General features: G+C 52.9%; 2 protein-coding genes across 2 annotated transcripts; one reads left to right on the forward strand and one right to left on the reverse strand.

The window, feature by feature from the left end:
* Positions 1–1,581: 1,581 nt before the first annotated feature.
* On the reverse strand, positions 1,582–13,138 carry DACRYDRAFT_19621 (uncharacterized protein). The gene is made up of 16 exons (XM_040771589.1): positions 12,942–13,138; positions 12,730–12,887; positions 12,403–12,678; positions 12,193–12,354; positions 10,142–12,142; positions 9,019–10,094; positions 6,974–8,966; positions 3,974–6,925; positions 3,832–3,927; positions 3,433–3,777; positions 3,277–3,384; positions 2,827–3,230; positions 2,546–2,777; positions 2,405–2,494; positions 2,032–2,355; positions 1,582–1,982 (listed from the first exon to the last, which is right to left on the reverse strand). Exons 1-16 carry the CDS (start codon positions 13,012–13,014, stop codon positions 1,701–1,703), a joined length of 10,572 nt encoding a protein of 3,523 aa, XP_040633374.1. The 5' UTR covers positions 13,015–13,138; the 3' UTR covers positions 1,582–1,700.
* Positions 13,139–13,566: 428 nt separating this feature from the next.
* Positions 13,567–16,613, forward strand: DACRYDRAFT_19622 (uncharacterized protein). The gene is made up of 5 exons (XM_040771590.1): positions 13,567–13,738; positions 13,789–14,135; positions 14,189–14,329; positions 14,382–14,475; positions 14,522–16,613. Exons 4-5 carry the CDS (start codon positions 14,384–14,386, stop codon positions 16,533–16,535), a joined length of 2,106 nt encoding a protein of 701 aa, XP_040633375.1. The 5' UTR covers positions 13,567–13,738; positions 13,789–14,135; positions 14,189–14,329; positions 14,382–14,383; the 3' UTR covers positions 16,536–16,613.
* Positions 16,614–17,058: the final 445 nt, after the last annotated feature.

Consider the following 17,058-nt stretch of genomic DNA (forward strand, 5'->3'; position numbering starts at 1 on the left):
TGGTTTTGGTTCAGGCCACAGCCGGCCAAGAACAAGCTTTATTGGGCACTTGGATATCCTCGACGTTGTGCACCTTGCGGCATGTTGGTCTTGCCAAAGCACCAGCGGTAATCTCGTCCGGGTGTGTCGCACGCAGCCCGAAAGGCCAATATAGACAATACCCGGCAAGCCCAATCCCAGCTAACCGCCTTCTGCAATATCCAGTTTCACCAATTTCGTGTCGGTCTCCTATCTCTCGCGCTAGTCCGGGAGAACACTCACGCAGCATGCACTCTGATGAACGCGGTGCGCCTCATTACCCGCGCCCACCGCGGCACTTCCCTGCCAGCGTTGGCGACGGTGCTCAATCACCAGCTTGCACACAGGGGGAAGCTGCGCGCCCACAGATCGGGTATCTCCCTGGCTTGCGGGGTAATCCGCTGGCGTTAACCTGCCTTTGCCGGAAAAATAAGTTGTTCAGCCTTGTGGCCGCCGGCTGGGATGATGGAGGAACACGACATCTGTCACCTCCTGGTCTGTCGCCTGCTGTTCGACTGTGTGAGGAGGAAGCACGCAGAGGGCGTGACGTTGTAGGATCATGGGAGTTCTGTAGGATGCTGGAATGACCCTGAAAGGCGGGGTGCTACCGATGATCCTCCGATCGAGAAGCAGCTATTTTGATAGCAAGAGTCTTACCCAAAAAATGGACCACAGTGTGTTGAGTTCTGGGCCTGAGCTACGTTGGAGTCTAGAAACGTGTTGAAGTGAGAGCCCTGCCGCTGCCTTGGCTGTCTACAAATAACACGCTGTGGTTGAATGCTACGCACGTTTCTTCCTAGGCCTAGGAGTGTCATTGATCAGTAAATGGACGACCGGCAGTCAGACGGCTTGGCAGAAACATAGTGAAAGAAAGAATATGATAGACGGTCCGGAGATTTGGTAAACAACGAGTCAATCTTGTTGAATAAGATGCTTGGTCTGCTTCTCATCGCTTCGCAAAGTGATCCTCCTTTCCTGAAAGGTTTATTGTCACCGAACAACTCGCATCCCTTCTCGCCTTCATTGAACAAACCGGTCCGAACCACTCCCGCTAGCTACGCGGCATACATACCAATCATGACAGATGACGCATTCTCATCGTTTCCGGCAAGTCAAGTTATAGCTCACGACCCGCCAAGACCAATTATAACAGGCAGCGGGAGCTGCGAAGCTCCCCGGCTTAGAGATCCCTGGCGAGCAGAGCCTTATTTGGCCAACCGCCCGCAGTGATTTCCCAGGCTGCTGGTGCGTGTGATCGGGTTACAGAGGGATGATAAGATGCTGGAAGGCGGAGGAGGCATGTTGGGCCCGATCACAACGTGTATGGTGAATAGAGGGTCCGTCCGTGACAGCCAGAAAGGACTGGATGGTCGGAATGCAAGGGTCAAGGCCATGAATAGCATGGTTGACAAGGTTGTTTGCTCGTTGTGCGGTCTCTAGCAATTGTCTTCAGCACTCACATGCCTGGGCCTAGGCACAATTCGGAACTGGTGGAAGAAGACCCTCTCATATCAGTCATTATGCCCCAGCCTAGACCTTCTCCACATGCATGAACATTCGGGATAAATTGGAATATTACCATGATACAGACAAACATACAAATAAGAGTGACCGTGCAATATTCGTACATATGCTGTAAGACGTGAACACAACAGAATGAAAACTGAAATGATTACATCCGCTCAGAACCACGGCATCGACAGCTCACTCATCTTGGCGAGCTCCAGAGGGTTGGTCGCAGTACCGATAAGGTCGATAATCGTCTGGAACACGGGTACGGTGCTTGCAGTACCCTTACTCCTCCCCATCTTGCAGGAAAGAAGGTCGACCTTCTCGGTGATACCCTTTACGCACTCACCAACAATCGCGAGAATCTGCGGTTCGTTCAGGTTGCCCTTGATTTGTTGCTGCCACGCAGACACTTCGTCACGCATGAACAGAAGCAATGCCATATCGAGATCGTACTACGAAAAATCTCAGAAAGATTGCATCTGATATGGGTGTCCGACTCACCTCCGGTGACGCTAAGGCTCTCGCGATGCAGAGGAGAGCAGAGGGAAGAATGCCTTCCACGCCCTCCTTTGTTATGAAGCGCTGCAAGTTCGGCGTGAGACGGAATGGTGTGGATTCGTTCGCCTTAGGTCCAGCGATGGTCAAGACCGGATGCTGTTCCGTCATGAAGATATTGCCAGTCGAGCGATCTACGTAGAAGCGACCAGGAATGCGATGGCTCAAGGAGAATACGTAGGTCAAGAATTGAGTGACAGCGGTCTGTACGGTGAACTGTTTCCGGAATGACCATAGGTCCTTCTTGTGTGGATAAGTGCGAAGGAAATACTACGAAGAGTTGAGCATTGAATTCGCGGTATAGATCGATGTGACTTACATTCAGCATCACATTGTCAGACATGAGCTTTGTCTGAATTTCATCATACACCCCCAATCGAAGTGGTCCAAGCTGGAGACGGTCTGGCAGCTGAACAAATTCGGTTAGAGTCGAACAGCCATTGAGTGTCTATCAACGTACGCTGCCTTGACGCCCCAGAGCCAGACTAGTCTCACGCATCTTATCTGCGAACGAAAGAATGGTGTGCTCCTTCGTCCAGCCCCTCTTGGCCATGTATTCGTCACTGATATCTTGGAAGGAGATGACTGATGATTTGTGCTCGATGAGTCGAACGCTGGCAGAGACGGGAACAACGGCTGGAAGGTAGAAATTTATACCTCGCCTCATGGACTCCTTGCGAGTTTCCACAGTACTGCATACAAGGTCAGGTGATTCATGGGAGTTATGCGGGCGCTACTAACCTCCCGAGGATACGGAAGAGCTGCGTGAGGCGCTCTTCCCGACGATTCCCTCGACTTGTTCCGTGATGTACCGTGAATCCGTAGTTGACACCATTGTTGCCCATGACCGTCACTCGCTTGAACGTGCCGCCGAACGCTCGCGTCGTCTCATACTGGGACTTGAATCGCAGAATCTTCACGAAGTAGAGATTCGTGTTCTCAAATTTGAGATACTGGCCTGGGACTTCGATGTCATCAAATTTGGAATGTTGGAACTCTGCTAGATGGTGACTGAGGCTGTCCAATCCTCCAGACTTTGGCCTTCGATCGACGAGCATGTCGTATTTGTCCCGCCACGCGGTAATCCTTGAGAGGTATTCTCGGAGATTGACCTTCACATCCAAGAAATCACGCTTGAATTCCACCTGGACATACGTCAGCACCACCACTGACGAAGAAAACATAACTCACATTAACGCCTTCCGGAAGACTGGGCGCGAAGCTATGCATATGCTGCAGGATACTCGGGGGCACTGGATCGCCTCCGGGCTGAGGGTGCATAGAACGCCCTGCCCATCCCTGGAGATACAGGTAAGGACAGTCTGGATTATCACTGCGTGGACTTACACTCAACGCCTCCATTACCATGTGTTGGAGGTATCGTAACAATTCCTCCTCTGGGCCGGTCTTGAAGCCTTTGACGAATTGCTCAGACATCGATTCCATGGTCAATGCAAGTAGAGGGAAGGCTGTCTTTAGGATAGTTGTGATCTCCTCAGCATGCTGCCAAGGCTGACGGGGCTCCTGCATGCCCGCAGGCTGGGAGCCAGCAGGTACATTGGCCAGGGTCATTGTTCCGTTTGTGCCAGGTGCCTCTTCCTTTATAATCATCCCGTTCGCAGCCTGGGCAGCTTGGTTGCCGTCGGTACCAATTTGTGCGGTCTGAGCCATAGCAGCGACATTAGCCTGTGCCTATGTCAATAGTATTGAGCTCAAATAATCATATGATATTGTGGTGCTACTCACATTCACAATTTTCGCGCGAGCCTGTGCTTGTGATTCGCGTTGTTTTTTCGCCAATGCTTCCTCGTCTCGCATGGTACGCAAGTGAAAGAATAACGCCTATATAGCCATCAGTATTGATCGTTTCTTCCACTACGTTACGGACCTGAGGGTAAAACTTGGCCAATTGCAACAGGATGCTACGAGCTTGCCTCGCCTCTTTGTGACCCAAAGACATCAGGAGTTGTGGGATGAGATGAATCCACCACCAAAATGCGTAATCACCGCGATGACCATCGAAAGCGGCCGTAACTCGTCCCTCCGGATCGTCCACCCGTAAAAGCCACAGTATCCTAGCAAGAAGCGGACGTGCCTTCGCGTTCTTGAACATCGTTGCAGCCTGAAGATACGAAGTGACTGCATGAGCTGCCAACTGGGTGTCTCCTCGAACTCGATAGAGGCGGTCACAAAACTTGCCCCACTCACACCATGCCTTCGCCAGCGCAAAATCAGTCTTAACCGCTGTGGAAAACGCGGAGTATGCTTCATCATCCATGCCACCTGCCGCAGCGATGAACATGCCCTTCATGGTGAAGAACTCGGCCTTCTGAGGAGCCGAGAAATAGATCAAGTTCGTATTATTGATCACCTCAAGACCGGCTGCCAATTCCCGGCGCTGGAGATGGCACTTCGCTTGTTCCCGCAGTTTGAGGAATGCCTCTGAAATCTCGATGTTGGGCAGTGTGTAAATCTTGGTGAGCGACGTATGGCAGAGGTCCCATAGCTCATGCTTGCGGGCTACGTGCGCAAATCTGTTGATAATCCAAGCCATCTCGTGGTACCCTCGATAGCCGAAGGTGTTATTGTTCGCTGTCGCTGTGCCGGCATTCGGTACTTGAGCAATCAAAGGCAAATAGGCCTTGTTGATCACAGTGAACATATGCTGGCGCCATGCCACGAGATCACTCCAGATCTGGATGTCGTCCCACGGATTGGGGAGACGTTCTCTCCATCCTTGAAGAATGACCTTCAGCTCGCCCGATTTCTTCTCCAAGTTGGTCGCTTGAGTATTCTGTATGCTATGGAATATCTGCTGGCTTTCCTGGAGCTCAACGAGCTGCTGGAAGTGATGGAATAATGGAATATGCGCGGGTGAGACTGATACGGGAAGGGCAACCCATTTTCTGAGTGCAAGTTGAACCGCCCGGTCAATTGATGCATTGAAGCCGGTAATATCGGGCGTTCCGGCACTGTAAGCCTTCAGAATCGAGAGATAAGTTTCAAAAACTGAATGACGTGGCGTTGGTGTGTCTGAAACTGCTTCTAATGCCTTTTCAATAGGGTCTCGATCCGCGGTCCAGTCCTGGGTACGCCACGCGCATTCCAATATCAGATCGGGATCGTTTACGCTCCGACTATATTCCCATAATATCTCCCATTGACCGAGCTTCTGTGAGCCAAGTAGCCAATGATCTTCCCAGAGACTGTGCTCAGCCTCAGTTGACGGATGTGTGGTGTTCTTCGCCCTCAGTTGCGCGTTCTCATAGATGGTGATGGCTTCCTTCCATAACCCATTCTGCTGGAATGACATAGCAACATTGGTTTCCCAGTGTAGCGCCCGGCGCCGCCACACGCCGTAAAACATGTCTTCTTCCTGCAGCTCCGCATATAATTCCGCAAGTGAATCCAGGGTATTCTCTTGAAATCCGTCATCGTCCTTGATCAAGCCTAGTGACATCTGCAGTAATTCGATGGCATCGTGCCAGGCATTGAAGCTTTTCCCTATGTACTTGACGAGATGGGGTGGCAGAGCAATGGGCGGGAAACATCCGGCCAGGCCAGCAAGTAGCGTCTTAGGCACATTGGGATCCTTTCCGGCCTGTTTACGGTGGTATGGCTGTCCAAGCTGTGTTACGATGAGGGGGAGCATGTCGCTCTGCGCTCTGCGCGACAAGCAAAGCCAGAAAGACCTGAATGTGCCGACCCAGATGACGTGGGTTGTATCCGCGTCCAGCCAAATGAGTAGTCGTAGGAGGGAGACTAGCTTTGCGCTGCTTCGTCGTCCAAGGGCTGCATTAAATTCTGAGGTGGGTAGATCGACGTCCATGGCATCCTGGGGTGGTTGTTCGTACGCGATGTCATCCGTCGCACCAAGGATTAGGTCCAGGGCCTGATGCATCCAGTAGGAATCCGCGATATGGTCCCAAGATACGGATGCGAACACATATTGTAAGCGCAGCATGAGAGACCGAGGTAATGTGTTGTCAAGCAGCTCCATGAATTGGTTACGTAAGACTGGATCTTTGAGTCGCGTGCCGGTGAAAAAGGCTCCTTCGAGTCGAACTGTCAGATCAGTCCGATGTAACGACTGGTCATGGAAGATGTCGCGTATGATGCTGTAATACTGTGTCCTTAGGGCATCATCGCCTCTCGTTTCCAGGGACACGACTTTGTGCAACATGACAGCGATATCCTTCAGGGGAGGCGAGCCATCCGTTCGCTCGAAGATCCACTTCCTCACCATATCGAGAATGGCACGACACATGGACTGGCTGTTCGACTTGTCCACGATGCCAGACAAGATGTTGAACATGAGTCTTCGAGGTTCTCCGAGTGGCCCCAGACGATCCTGGAAGAGCTCTAGTATCGTGCGCATAGATCGCGCATCTGCGGACATTGCGGCTGGCGCAGCATCATTCATCGCGACGTGGGCCCGGGCGAGCTTGCCCATGACGTTTGCAAGGGACGATGCGAAAACGTCGACTTTTTCTGGCCTGTGTCTTGCCCAACTACGAAGAAGGAACAAAGCGCCCTGCAGCCCAGTTACGGAAGTGATGCCAGAGACAATAGTTTCCTGAGCCCATGTGTACCAATTGGCGACACCATCTGCTTCTTCTTGGTCTTCGGGTGACTCAGGGATATAGTCGAACATTCGGTCTACTACCCCAGCCAGCGATTCGTGCAAGATAGTATCATCACTCAGCAGCGGCTTTCGTAGGAGGTCGAGCAGGGTCGTCGCCTGCGATCTGAACCAATCCGCAGAGCGCCTGTCCACCACTGCGGCAAGCACAACGGCATTATTTCGGAATGTCGTTGCTGTTTCATTATTGTAGTCCGTCTGGATAGCATCAGTTCTGTCTTGCGTCCAAGTAACTGCTACACTTACTTGGACAAGATTACGCATGAAGAAGGACAGCACGACGTGAACATCCTGCCACTCTGGGGACGGCAGCACGTCAGTCAATAAGGCATACATCTTGCCGACCAATCCTCCTGCACTGATTGACTCTTGCGCGGTACAAATAAAGCGAACCAAGAAGCTGACGACAGTTTCTTTCAACTGTACCGGCATTCTGTATCCTCCAACGCCTTCTGCCATCGATTGTCGTTCCCATCGTACGACTAACTCAGCTGTCTCGACAGCGAGTGTCCTTGTTTCTGTAGTAGCACTTGACGCGATACCCAGCTTGAACAGAGAGTGTACCATGTGATTGACGAATAGTTCTCTACTGTCGAAGAAGAGATTGTCATGGCGCAAAATGAGTTGGTAGACGCTTGTTAACTGGGACATGCTGCTGGCCTCCTCCGTCAGAACTCTCCGGGTATTCTTGGCCCACCAGTTGGCATTTGCGCCTCCTTCCGTCGCGGGTTTTCTCTTTGGCAAAGCCGGGGCGAGAATATCCAGAGCTCGTTTGGTTAAAGCACGCCCTTCTGTGGTATGCGTACGGACAAGACCCGCCCAGACCCGCTGTACGATTCTTGCAGGGGAGTCGAAGAGTTCCAGGAATTGCGCAAGGAACACATATGCGGTTTGCTTGAGAATTATGTCGTCACTGGTGATGTGATTCCAGCCGCATTTGATTATATCCTTACGCGCTTCTGTCATTAGATTGGGGGCGAGCCGCATTAGGCTGGTCGAAAACCATAGGACTTCGATTACGTATGGCGTTTCGGACTCCTGAAAAGTTCCAGTGTCTAGCGTGGACAGTTTATGCCAGAGTGTCGCATGAGCTTGTGCAATGAATTGCGCGTCCACGAATTCCTCCCCTCCCTCGGTCAACGATAGATATAGCATGGGGTTGATCACGATACGCAGGAAACTAGTTTTGTGATCCAAGGAAAGGGATTGGTCATTCAGCATGACCAATGTGTGGGCAAGCATGCGCGACTTGAAGGCCGTATCATTGTGGCGACGCAACAAATCATAGATGAAGCGGCTGCAGTTGGAGACATCGATGGCGACCTTCCTCGTAAATGCCAAAGCGAGGTCTACGAGGACTTCTGGGGTGGGCTCATGCTCGAGGTGGGCCATTAGAATATCAAGTGTGATGGATGCTTGATGAGCTCGAGTGGTTGGCCAGACAGCCGATGGATCATACTCGCCGAAAGCACTTTCACGCCACCATTTGATGATCACCTGAAATACTGGTGGTCGCTCATTGAGCCAACCCGGACTGGCACGAACCATGTCCCGACAAAGAAGCAACCCTGGAATGAGCATGCTAACTCGATCGGAAGCAAAGCAGAGATTGACAACTTGCTGGATGCGTCGGTTCAAGGTGGTCTGGAGAGATGGTGCAAAACCAGAATTGAGACAAGCTCGAACTGTCCTCACGTACGCCATATTTTCTAGATTCTGAACAAGCTGTTCGAAGGCTTCTTCTGGAAATCGTTCCAAGTACTTTGCCAGAGGCTCGGTAAAGGGCGTTGTACCAGATGCGTGGATGGCGGTCTCTGTTTGAACGACAAGGGGGAGGACATGCTCCAGGAAGACATTGGCTGTCTGAGGGAGTAAGTGAAACACATTGACCAGGCGAACGAGCTTTTTTATCTCTTCATTGTCGGTCAACGGATGCTGTGCAGAGTCTTGCAGTACTTGAGGATCAGCGATAACCTTGAAATGATCGATCAGCTTGACGCCAATCTCAACTTTGAAGTAGTTCGTTAGCAATTCTAATAAACGTGCGAGACCTTCGAGATTAGGAACCGTTAGTCGTCTGGCGTCGGCAAGATTCATCAGAATTGGTTTGAGCCCAGCTTGCAGAGTATCCTTCGGGAGTTTATTCTGATGTTGCAGGACCAACTTCAAACCATCATAAGCAGCGGCTTTGATGTCATGCGAAGCAGAGTACAGCGATTTGAAGTATAATCCAGTGACTCTACATGAGCTCTTTAGTGACAAAGCCGTGCTACATGGTTCTCTAAACGTACCTCTGCCGCGTTTGGGTTTGTTTAGCCATGAAGTCCGTCACTCCCATGGACGCTGTCAACAATCTGATGCAAGCGACGCGCAGTTGTGACACCAATCCCACGTTTTTCTTCTGCGGCGTCTTGCCGAGCAACGTGTTATCCTCCGCATCAGCAAGGGCCAATGCCTCACTCAAGAGACGCCACAGCTCCTCATTAACTTCAACCAACGGTGGAGTCAGCTGTAGGCAGTAGGTCATCGCTTCGATATGTCCGATTTGTACGGGGAAGGGCAAGGCGCGCAACGGCTTTTGGTAGATGGATAGGAGTAGTCGGTCTCGATGCTGGCCGATCAGCTGGCTCACAGGCTGTTCTTCCAGTTCCGCGTATAAGTTGAGCACGGATTGAGCCGCTTGTCGAACCTCAGCAATGGAGCTCGAAAGTTCTCGGAGCATTACCACGCCAGTCATGAATTTCGTCTTCGCATCGGGTTCTTTGACGTGCCCCGCGCGAACGATGAACAGGATTGTATCCACTATCTGCTTGACGTACTGCGGCGCTCCATACGGGGTTTCTTTGAGCACGGAGAGCAAGGCTTGCACCATATCAATTTGTCTGTCCTGGACATATTCGGTGAAGTCGTCGCGCGCAGTCAAAAGCGTTAGACCGGTAAAGCCGGCAAGCTTGAAGAACCATTTAGCGTGGTAACATAGACCAATGAAGCGAGTCGTGAATTGGGTGACAAAAGCCATGGCCTCGCCATTGTTGTACGATCCCTCAGGAGCTTCCTGTTTCTTCCATTCGGCGAGATCATCCAGAAGTTGTTGCAAGAACTTCAGTACTTCTTCACGCTCTGGTGATGGGACACACGCAAAACTCTGAGAAACGGCATCGAAGAAACAAGTAGCAATGTTGCCCCAAACTCGGCGTGATGAACTCGGCGATGGCGTTTTCTTTCTCGACTCATCCTCAAATACGTGCTTGAGCATATCTCGGAGATAAGAGACAGCTGAAGGTCGAAGGTCGTCCATCTTGACGGCCAAAAAGAGTCCTTGCAGAGCTTGTTCGAACCGTGAGATCTGTTCAGTCGAATGCACGCCCTAGCTCTTTCATTAGAATAGAATTATATGAAAGTGGTATAACGTACCTTCTGAATGATGGTTGCTGCGGCTTCTTTCAGGAAATCGAAAGCTTGCTTGCGATACAGTTCAGTACTATTTTCGACCGATTTGGCGGCCAATTCAACGGCAGGGCCGATATCAAGTTGTCGCTGAGTGCCGTCAAACGCGACCGTAATTGAAGCGTCATCGCCGACACTCCTATAGTCGAATGGTAGCCTCAAATCCTGGAGACGTCGATTTCGGCCGCCAAGCTTGCCAAGAATTCTGGCACAGACATGCGCAAGTTTCGGGTCGTAAGGATGAGGCTTAAGGTGCTGATGAATGCCTGTCATGAGCTCACAGTGTGCAGGCCTGATGATCGGTTCTAGGAACTCTGCAGTAAGATTGTCCACACAGAGCTCTAGGGTTCTAAGGGCTTGTGAGACAATTTCTGGTCCAGCGTTCAGGCCAGCAACGAGGGGCTTAACCAGCAATCCAAGATGTGGCAGAAGATGTGTTAGCCGAACCGGCACGGTGAGGGCCAGTTCCACGATCAGGTCATGGTGGACTGGATCCACGAAGTCAATGAACTGGTTGAAGGCTTCGAGCATTTCTTGAAGGATCGGCAGAACTTCCCCATACAAAGCCTCGAAACGACCACCTCCGATGGCGCGGAAGAGGTTGCGCAGATTAAGGAAATAGTTGAGGGGTTCCGGAGCTTTTGCTGCAAGGGGAAAGGAGTCGAGAATGAGCTTGGCGAGATGTCGTTGCAGTACTTTCTCATTCTGCGCAGGGTACTGTGCAGTGGCTTGATAGCAGGCCTTGAACAACCTCAATGTGGCCTGCGCGGATGCCCGATCTTGGTGTCCCAATGTGGGGTACCGATCGATCAAGTAGCGCAAGAGGATGGAAACCATCTGCTGGGTTATGCGATCCGTGCTTGTCAGCTTGTACAACAAAGCCAGAAGTTGGGCGTCTTCCTTCGTTTGCTCGAAAAAGAAGTCCATATGGGTCATCCATACATCTTGAACGACATGAGGATCCATTTCGAAGAAAGTGATCGCCAACCACTCTAAGAGTTCTTTCTCTTCTCGACTCTCAGCACGCTCGGTGTTGAAGAACCCCATGCAGCGAACGAAGCCCTCGAACAAGGATCCCATCATGCTCGCATCCATGCTGGGCGTCTCCAATGACCGCATGCCTTGCAGCACTGCTCTCAGGCCGTGCATCAGCAATCGAACCAGATATCGAGTGTCCTTCTTCGCGTCGGCAAGCCCAACTTGCACAAAACCAGCTCCGGCGAAAGGCTTGGACCGTTCAATGGCGATGGGTGACATCTGATCGGCCCCATCAGGATCAGCTTCTACCGCAACGATATCGACACGGATGAGCTCAAGGTGCTTCAGCTTCTGAACGATGCTTTCGACCAGGCGAACCAGAAGTCGTCCAGCACGTTGCTTATCAGAGCACTTAACAAGCGATTCGACTAAATTCAACAGGAGCTTCGCGCAGACGGTGATGACGTCCGGTCCGAGTGCTGGGTTCAGCCATATTACTGTGTAGGTAACCAGGACCTTCTCGATTTGTTCGATTTTTAGCTCCGCTCGAACATGGTGAACCAAGTCGGCTAGCATGCTGTAACCGAGAGGTCGCAGATACTGGACTGCAGTCGCACCCGAGCCGATGACTATTCGTTCGTCCAGGAAGGCATCGATTTGGGTCTTGAAGTTAACTCTGAACTCTGTGTTGAAGATGTGGCGAATGGCGATGAGGAGCTCTCGGCGAACAGCAGCGCTTTCTCTCGGGATATCCTGCAATAACCGGACGCATATCTCGGGAATTTGCATCTCGTACTTGCGCAGATCTTCCACCTGAGCACGAATGACATATGCGAGGAAGGACATGCTTTTGATTTGGGCATTGACAAAGTCGAGGTAGACAGGTCGTAAGTCGCTCGGGATGTTATCTGTCATTCCAAGCTGCCGATCTCCACGCATGGTGGCAGCTTCGTGAGCGGCCTTTTGGGGAGCAGCTTGGACAGCCATGAACTCGAGTCTGGTCAGCATATATCTTGTCCACAGACAATGGAAGCGCTCACATTGATAACATCCGGTAGATACTCTCGTGCCACCTCGTTCATTCCATTCTTGAAAAACGTCTGCAGTGCGATCACGACCGCTATTGGGCATTCAACCAGAACCTTGAAGCTGTATATGCTTCGGGGAATAGTCTTTAGGTCATCCCTGGGGAAGTGCGGGCACTGGGAGAACATAAGCCTCGAAGATACACTGATGACAGCAACACGCACAGGTTGTTTGGGCTCGCCAAATATCTCGTTCACAATGACAGCTCCGTTTCTGTACATTTCATGCACCACCTTCAGGAACTCGCCCATGTTCGTTTCGATGGTCAGCTTGTACATCCTCGTGATATCAATAACCAGCTTGATACACGCAGTTCCAATATCCTCATTATCCACGCGCAGGAGTTTGATAAGGAGCTGCATGACCTCGTTCGCGTATTGCATGAAGGCATCGTTGTGTGGGAGCCGGTGGATCAAGTCCAAGACCGCGTGTCTCAATTTCTGACCATAGGCTATGAGACATAACCAAAAGAGAATGTCATGATAGCGTACCTGTTCAGACGAGTCCTTCACGAATGTTGCATGCTCTGGCGCTAAGAGCTTCTGCAACGAGGGCCAGACCACCTGGAGGAGGGCGCCGTACTCTGCATCCTTAGCGGCGTCAGCGAGTTCTTTCAGCTCAGTGAGATGTTGAATCTTCTGCTTAATCTCTGTAGTGCTGGTCAGTGCCTTGTCCCCCATGTGACGACAATATAAGTACTTACCGACCTTTGGGTCGCTTAACTTTGCAGCAATGGTCTTGGAGTCATGATGTGAAGTGCCATTCGTGCTGGCCATGACTCAGCAGGCGGACTGAGTTGCGAAGTTATCCCAGTGAGCGGCAGGTATTTTACAATCAAACGCTGCACTGGTATAGAGAAGTATGAGTGAGAGAGTGCACTGAATGAACAGCTCGTCGTCCGAGGCGACAAAGGCGACAATTACCGCCAGGGTGCACCTTCCTAATTAAGTAATGGCTGGGCTGTTAAGCTTTGTGTCCGTTTTGGCTCCGAAAGAGCGTGATTATCCCCCGCGCCTTGTGGGACGCGTCTGAAGCGCCCGCTGTCCCTTTGAATTCTTCCCCTGACATGAGGCGCTGTCCGCCTCAACGCTGTGGGTTACCGATCCTTCTCTCACCCCACCAACCACATGGCAGCGCCTTGATACACTTGATTATGGATCTGTTTTGCAATATTGCACGGTATTTACTAGGCCCAGGCTATTTATGGCTGTGCTAGAACAGTAAGGGGCTCGGTCATGCACGCGACTGGTGTCCGAGGCAGTCTTGGCTGCTTGCTTTTATCTAGGGGACAGCCCACTTCTGTCGCACTTTCCTCTCCCTTCCTTCACTCATCCAGCTGTCAACCACGGGGCGCAGGCGCCCTGCTCTTCATTCCAGCAGCGCAGGACGCTCGCTCAGTGCTTAACTAACCACACCTCCAATGGTGCAAGTTCGACTTATGAACGTAAATAACAGTACAACACCAGACGTAATACAGCAATTTCTGCAGAGCCCACAGGAGTGAGTTTCTTCAATGTTGCATGAAAGTGTTCAACTTATTCTGCTTGCAGCCGGGTAATCTCTGCTTCCTTCCTCGGCGCGGTCCTACTATGCTCGACATTCCTCTTCGTACGCGCACTGCTCCATGCTCTTCTCGGACATCGAATACGACGGAATGCGGCTCATACATTGGGGACACTATCAGATCGTTTAGCGAGGCTAGAGGCGAATGAGCAATTGCCCCGAGATGATCTGAGGGATGTGTTGGCCAGGGCGTTGGGTGGGAGGGCTGGGTGGGTGTATGATTCCAAAGCGTACAACATCAGAGTGGCGTTGATGATCATCTTCATCGGCTTGGCGAGTATATCTGGCCTCGTTCAGCTTGTCGATTTCCCAGTAGGTTCTTCCATCGCATGCGGTGCGTCCCCTTCCCTTTTGATCTACATACCTTCCTTGACCAACAACGTGTAGCATTCTTCACGGCATTCGGTAACATCTGCATCGAAGCCGCGTACGTGTGCGCTCTGTACGAGCTCTCTGTCGAGCTGGGGTCTTTGGGCATATCTAAGTGGGAAGTGATCCCCTTTCGGATCGTGATCATCGCTCCCCTCAGTGAGTGCGCCGCCGATGATCTGTTAACCCATGTCACTCACACAAACCATAGTCATGTGCATCGCATCACAAGTTCTCCGAATTGGCATAGTCTCGGGTTTGCCTGCACCTTTACCTACCAATGTTGGCTTTTGTTCACGTCAACGGTAAGCACATCCCTATACACCTCAGCTCCTCTCTAAGACATCACAGATTCGTTCCGCTCGCAGCAGCAATCGCGGGCGTCAACCTAGCTTTCGACATCTACTTCTTTGTCCGCTTCTACGGCACGTTAGTACCGTCATTCCTCCTCCTGCGCCATCGACTGGAAGCGATGATCGACGTCCGCTTCGCCTGGGTGCTAAGCCTCGTCGTTCTCGAGCTCTTCATCTGCGTTCCAACGTTGACAGTGACGAGCCCAACAGCACAAGACGTGCCTTTCTCCATAGGCGCCATCATCCTCCTCATAGCGTTCAACTTCCGTCCCATGCCCGAAGGGGCGCTGTCACCAGACTCCCCCGTCGCCTCGGACGCGGCCACCGCCCGGTCTACAGGGCGGAACGTCGAGCGGAACATCGAGACGGCGTCTACATCGTCCAAGTATGCGATAGAGGACTACGGGCGGGGAGGGTACGAAGAATACAAACAACGGTGGAGTGGACCGGGGATGGGTTCATCAAAGTCTACCCCAGGGCCAAAACGGTCCAGCATGCGTCAGTCCGGCGGAGTAGAGAAACACGTATCGATGCAAGTCCCGGGGGAGACGCCGCCCATGCCTCCCATGCCGCCCGTCCTGCCCATGCCTGCTGCCGTCTCTCCCATGCCTGCCGTCCCACCCGTTGCCTTTTTGCCCGAGTCTGCCAAACCGTGCAAGGTTCCCATCAGCGAGGCCTTTCCGCCCGTGTATGCCAAACCGCACAAGGCTCCCATCAGCGAGGCCGTTTCGCCCGTGTATGCCAAACCGTACAAGGCTCCCATCAGCGCGGCCTTTTCGCCCTCGCCCCTATCTGCCAAACCGCACAATGCTCCCATCAACCCGGCCTTTTCGCCCTCGCCCGTATCTGCCGAGGCTCCCATCAGCCCGGCCTTTTCGCCCCCGCCCGTATCTGCCGAACCGCACAAGGCGGCCTTTTCGCCCTCGCCCGTATCTGCCAAACCGCACAAGGCGGCCTTTTCGTCGCCCGTATCTGCCAAACCGCACAAGGCAGCCTTTTCGCCCTCGTCCGTGTATGCCAAACCGCACAAGGCTCCCATCAGCCCGGCCTTTTCGCCCTCGCCCGTGTCTGCCAAACCGAGCAAGGCTCCCATCAGCGCGGCCCTTCCGCCCCTGTCTGCCAAACCGTACAAGGCTCCCCTCAGCGCGTCAGACCTTGCGAGAGAGAAGCGAGGGAAGCGGCCCGCCGTGCCCGACCCTATCCCGGAAAGCTTGCCCACGCGCGTCGAGATCCTTTCGCCTGGCACACAGAGAGTACGCAGTAAACGGTATCCTATTGTCGTCCCTGGCCGGTCGTCACAGACTATGGCAGACGCGATCAACGCCCAGGCCCAGGCTGGCTCGTCGATCCCTCGCCCACTCCTTCTCCCCTCCTTAAGGGAACACGTGGTTGGTTCTTCCTCGTCGGGGTCGGGGTCGAAGCGCGGCTCAGTCCAGAGCTCGCCAAGACGACACAGCAGGCCTAAGCTGTACGTGTACATCCCTGGTACGCCGCCTGCGTCCGCTCCGGTATCACAACCAGTGCGACAACCAGTGCCAGTGCCAGCACCGCATCCAGCACCGTCCGTCGCTCGAGCCCCCCGCCAGCGCACACCCGAGCTAGACCCAATGCAAGCGATCGTTTCCCAACTCGCCGAAGCTCGCAATTCCGCCACCGACGAGAGGCCCAGCCCGAGCTCATCGGCTAGCGACCGCCGGCGGTGTCGGCGGTCCTCAACAGCGCACGCATTGGCCATCGTCACCCGTTCTCAGAGCGGGCATACCCAGAAACGGATCGAGATCGGGGACCGGGGAGAGGTGACGATCCAGCTCCGGACAAGGCCCGCTCCGCGTAGTACGAGCCTGAGGCAGCAGGAGAGAGACATGAGCATGAGTAGTAGCGAGAGGGAGGGTGTCACTTCCCCCAAACCTAGAGGTCCTAGGCAGCCTGCGAGCGCGAGATTGCCAAGTGCGCAGAGGACGGCTCCTGCTATTGGACAGCTGCCGTTTGAGAGACGGGCTGAGTGGCTATAGTGCTTTGCTTTGCTTTAATGTGGGTTGGCCCGGGTCGTTCGTAGAGTCTGTATGTCCTTAATCAATGGGTGTTGTACTGTCCATTTGGGTGAATCCGAAGTAAACGAATGAAAACTAGTGTACAACTCTAGCTTTCGGACAGCTTCACGAGCTTGAGTGTATCTACCCGGGATGAAGTGAAATGAGGTAACCAATACCCATGAATCCATGAACCCATGAACCGATGCACTCCGGCTGTGGACAGGATACGTCCAAAATTTCTTCGACGCTCAGCACCCGCACCCCGCTCAAGCACACGCACACGCACACGCACACGCACACGCACACGCACACGCACACGCACACGCACACGCACACGCACACGCACACGCACACGCACACGCACACGCACACGCACACGCACACGCACACGCACACGCACACGCACACGCACACGCACACGCACACGCACACGCACACGCACACGCACACGCACACGCACACGCACACGCACACGCACACGCACACGCACACGCACACGCAC

Source organism: Dacryopinax primogenitus, assembly GCF_000292625.1.
Source record: "Dacryopinax primogenitus strain DJM-731 SS1 chromosome Unknown DACRYscaffold_1, whole genome shotgun sequence".
NCBI lineage: Eukaryota > Fungi > Basidiomycota > Dacrymycetes > Dacrymycetales > Dacrymycetaceae > Dacryopinax > Dacryopinax primogenitus.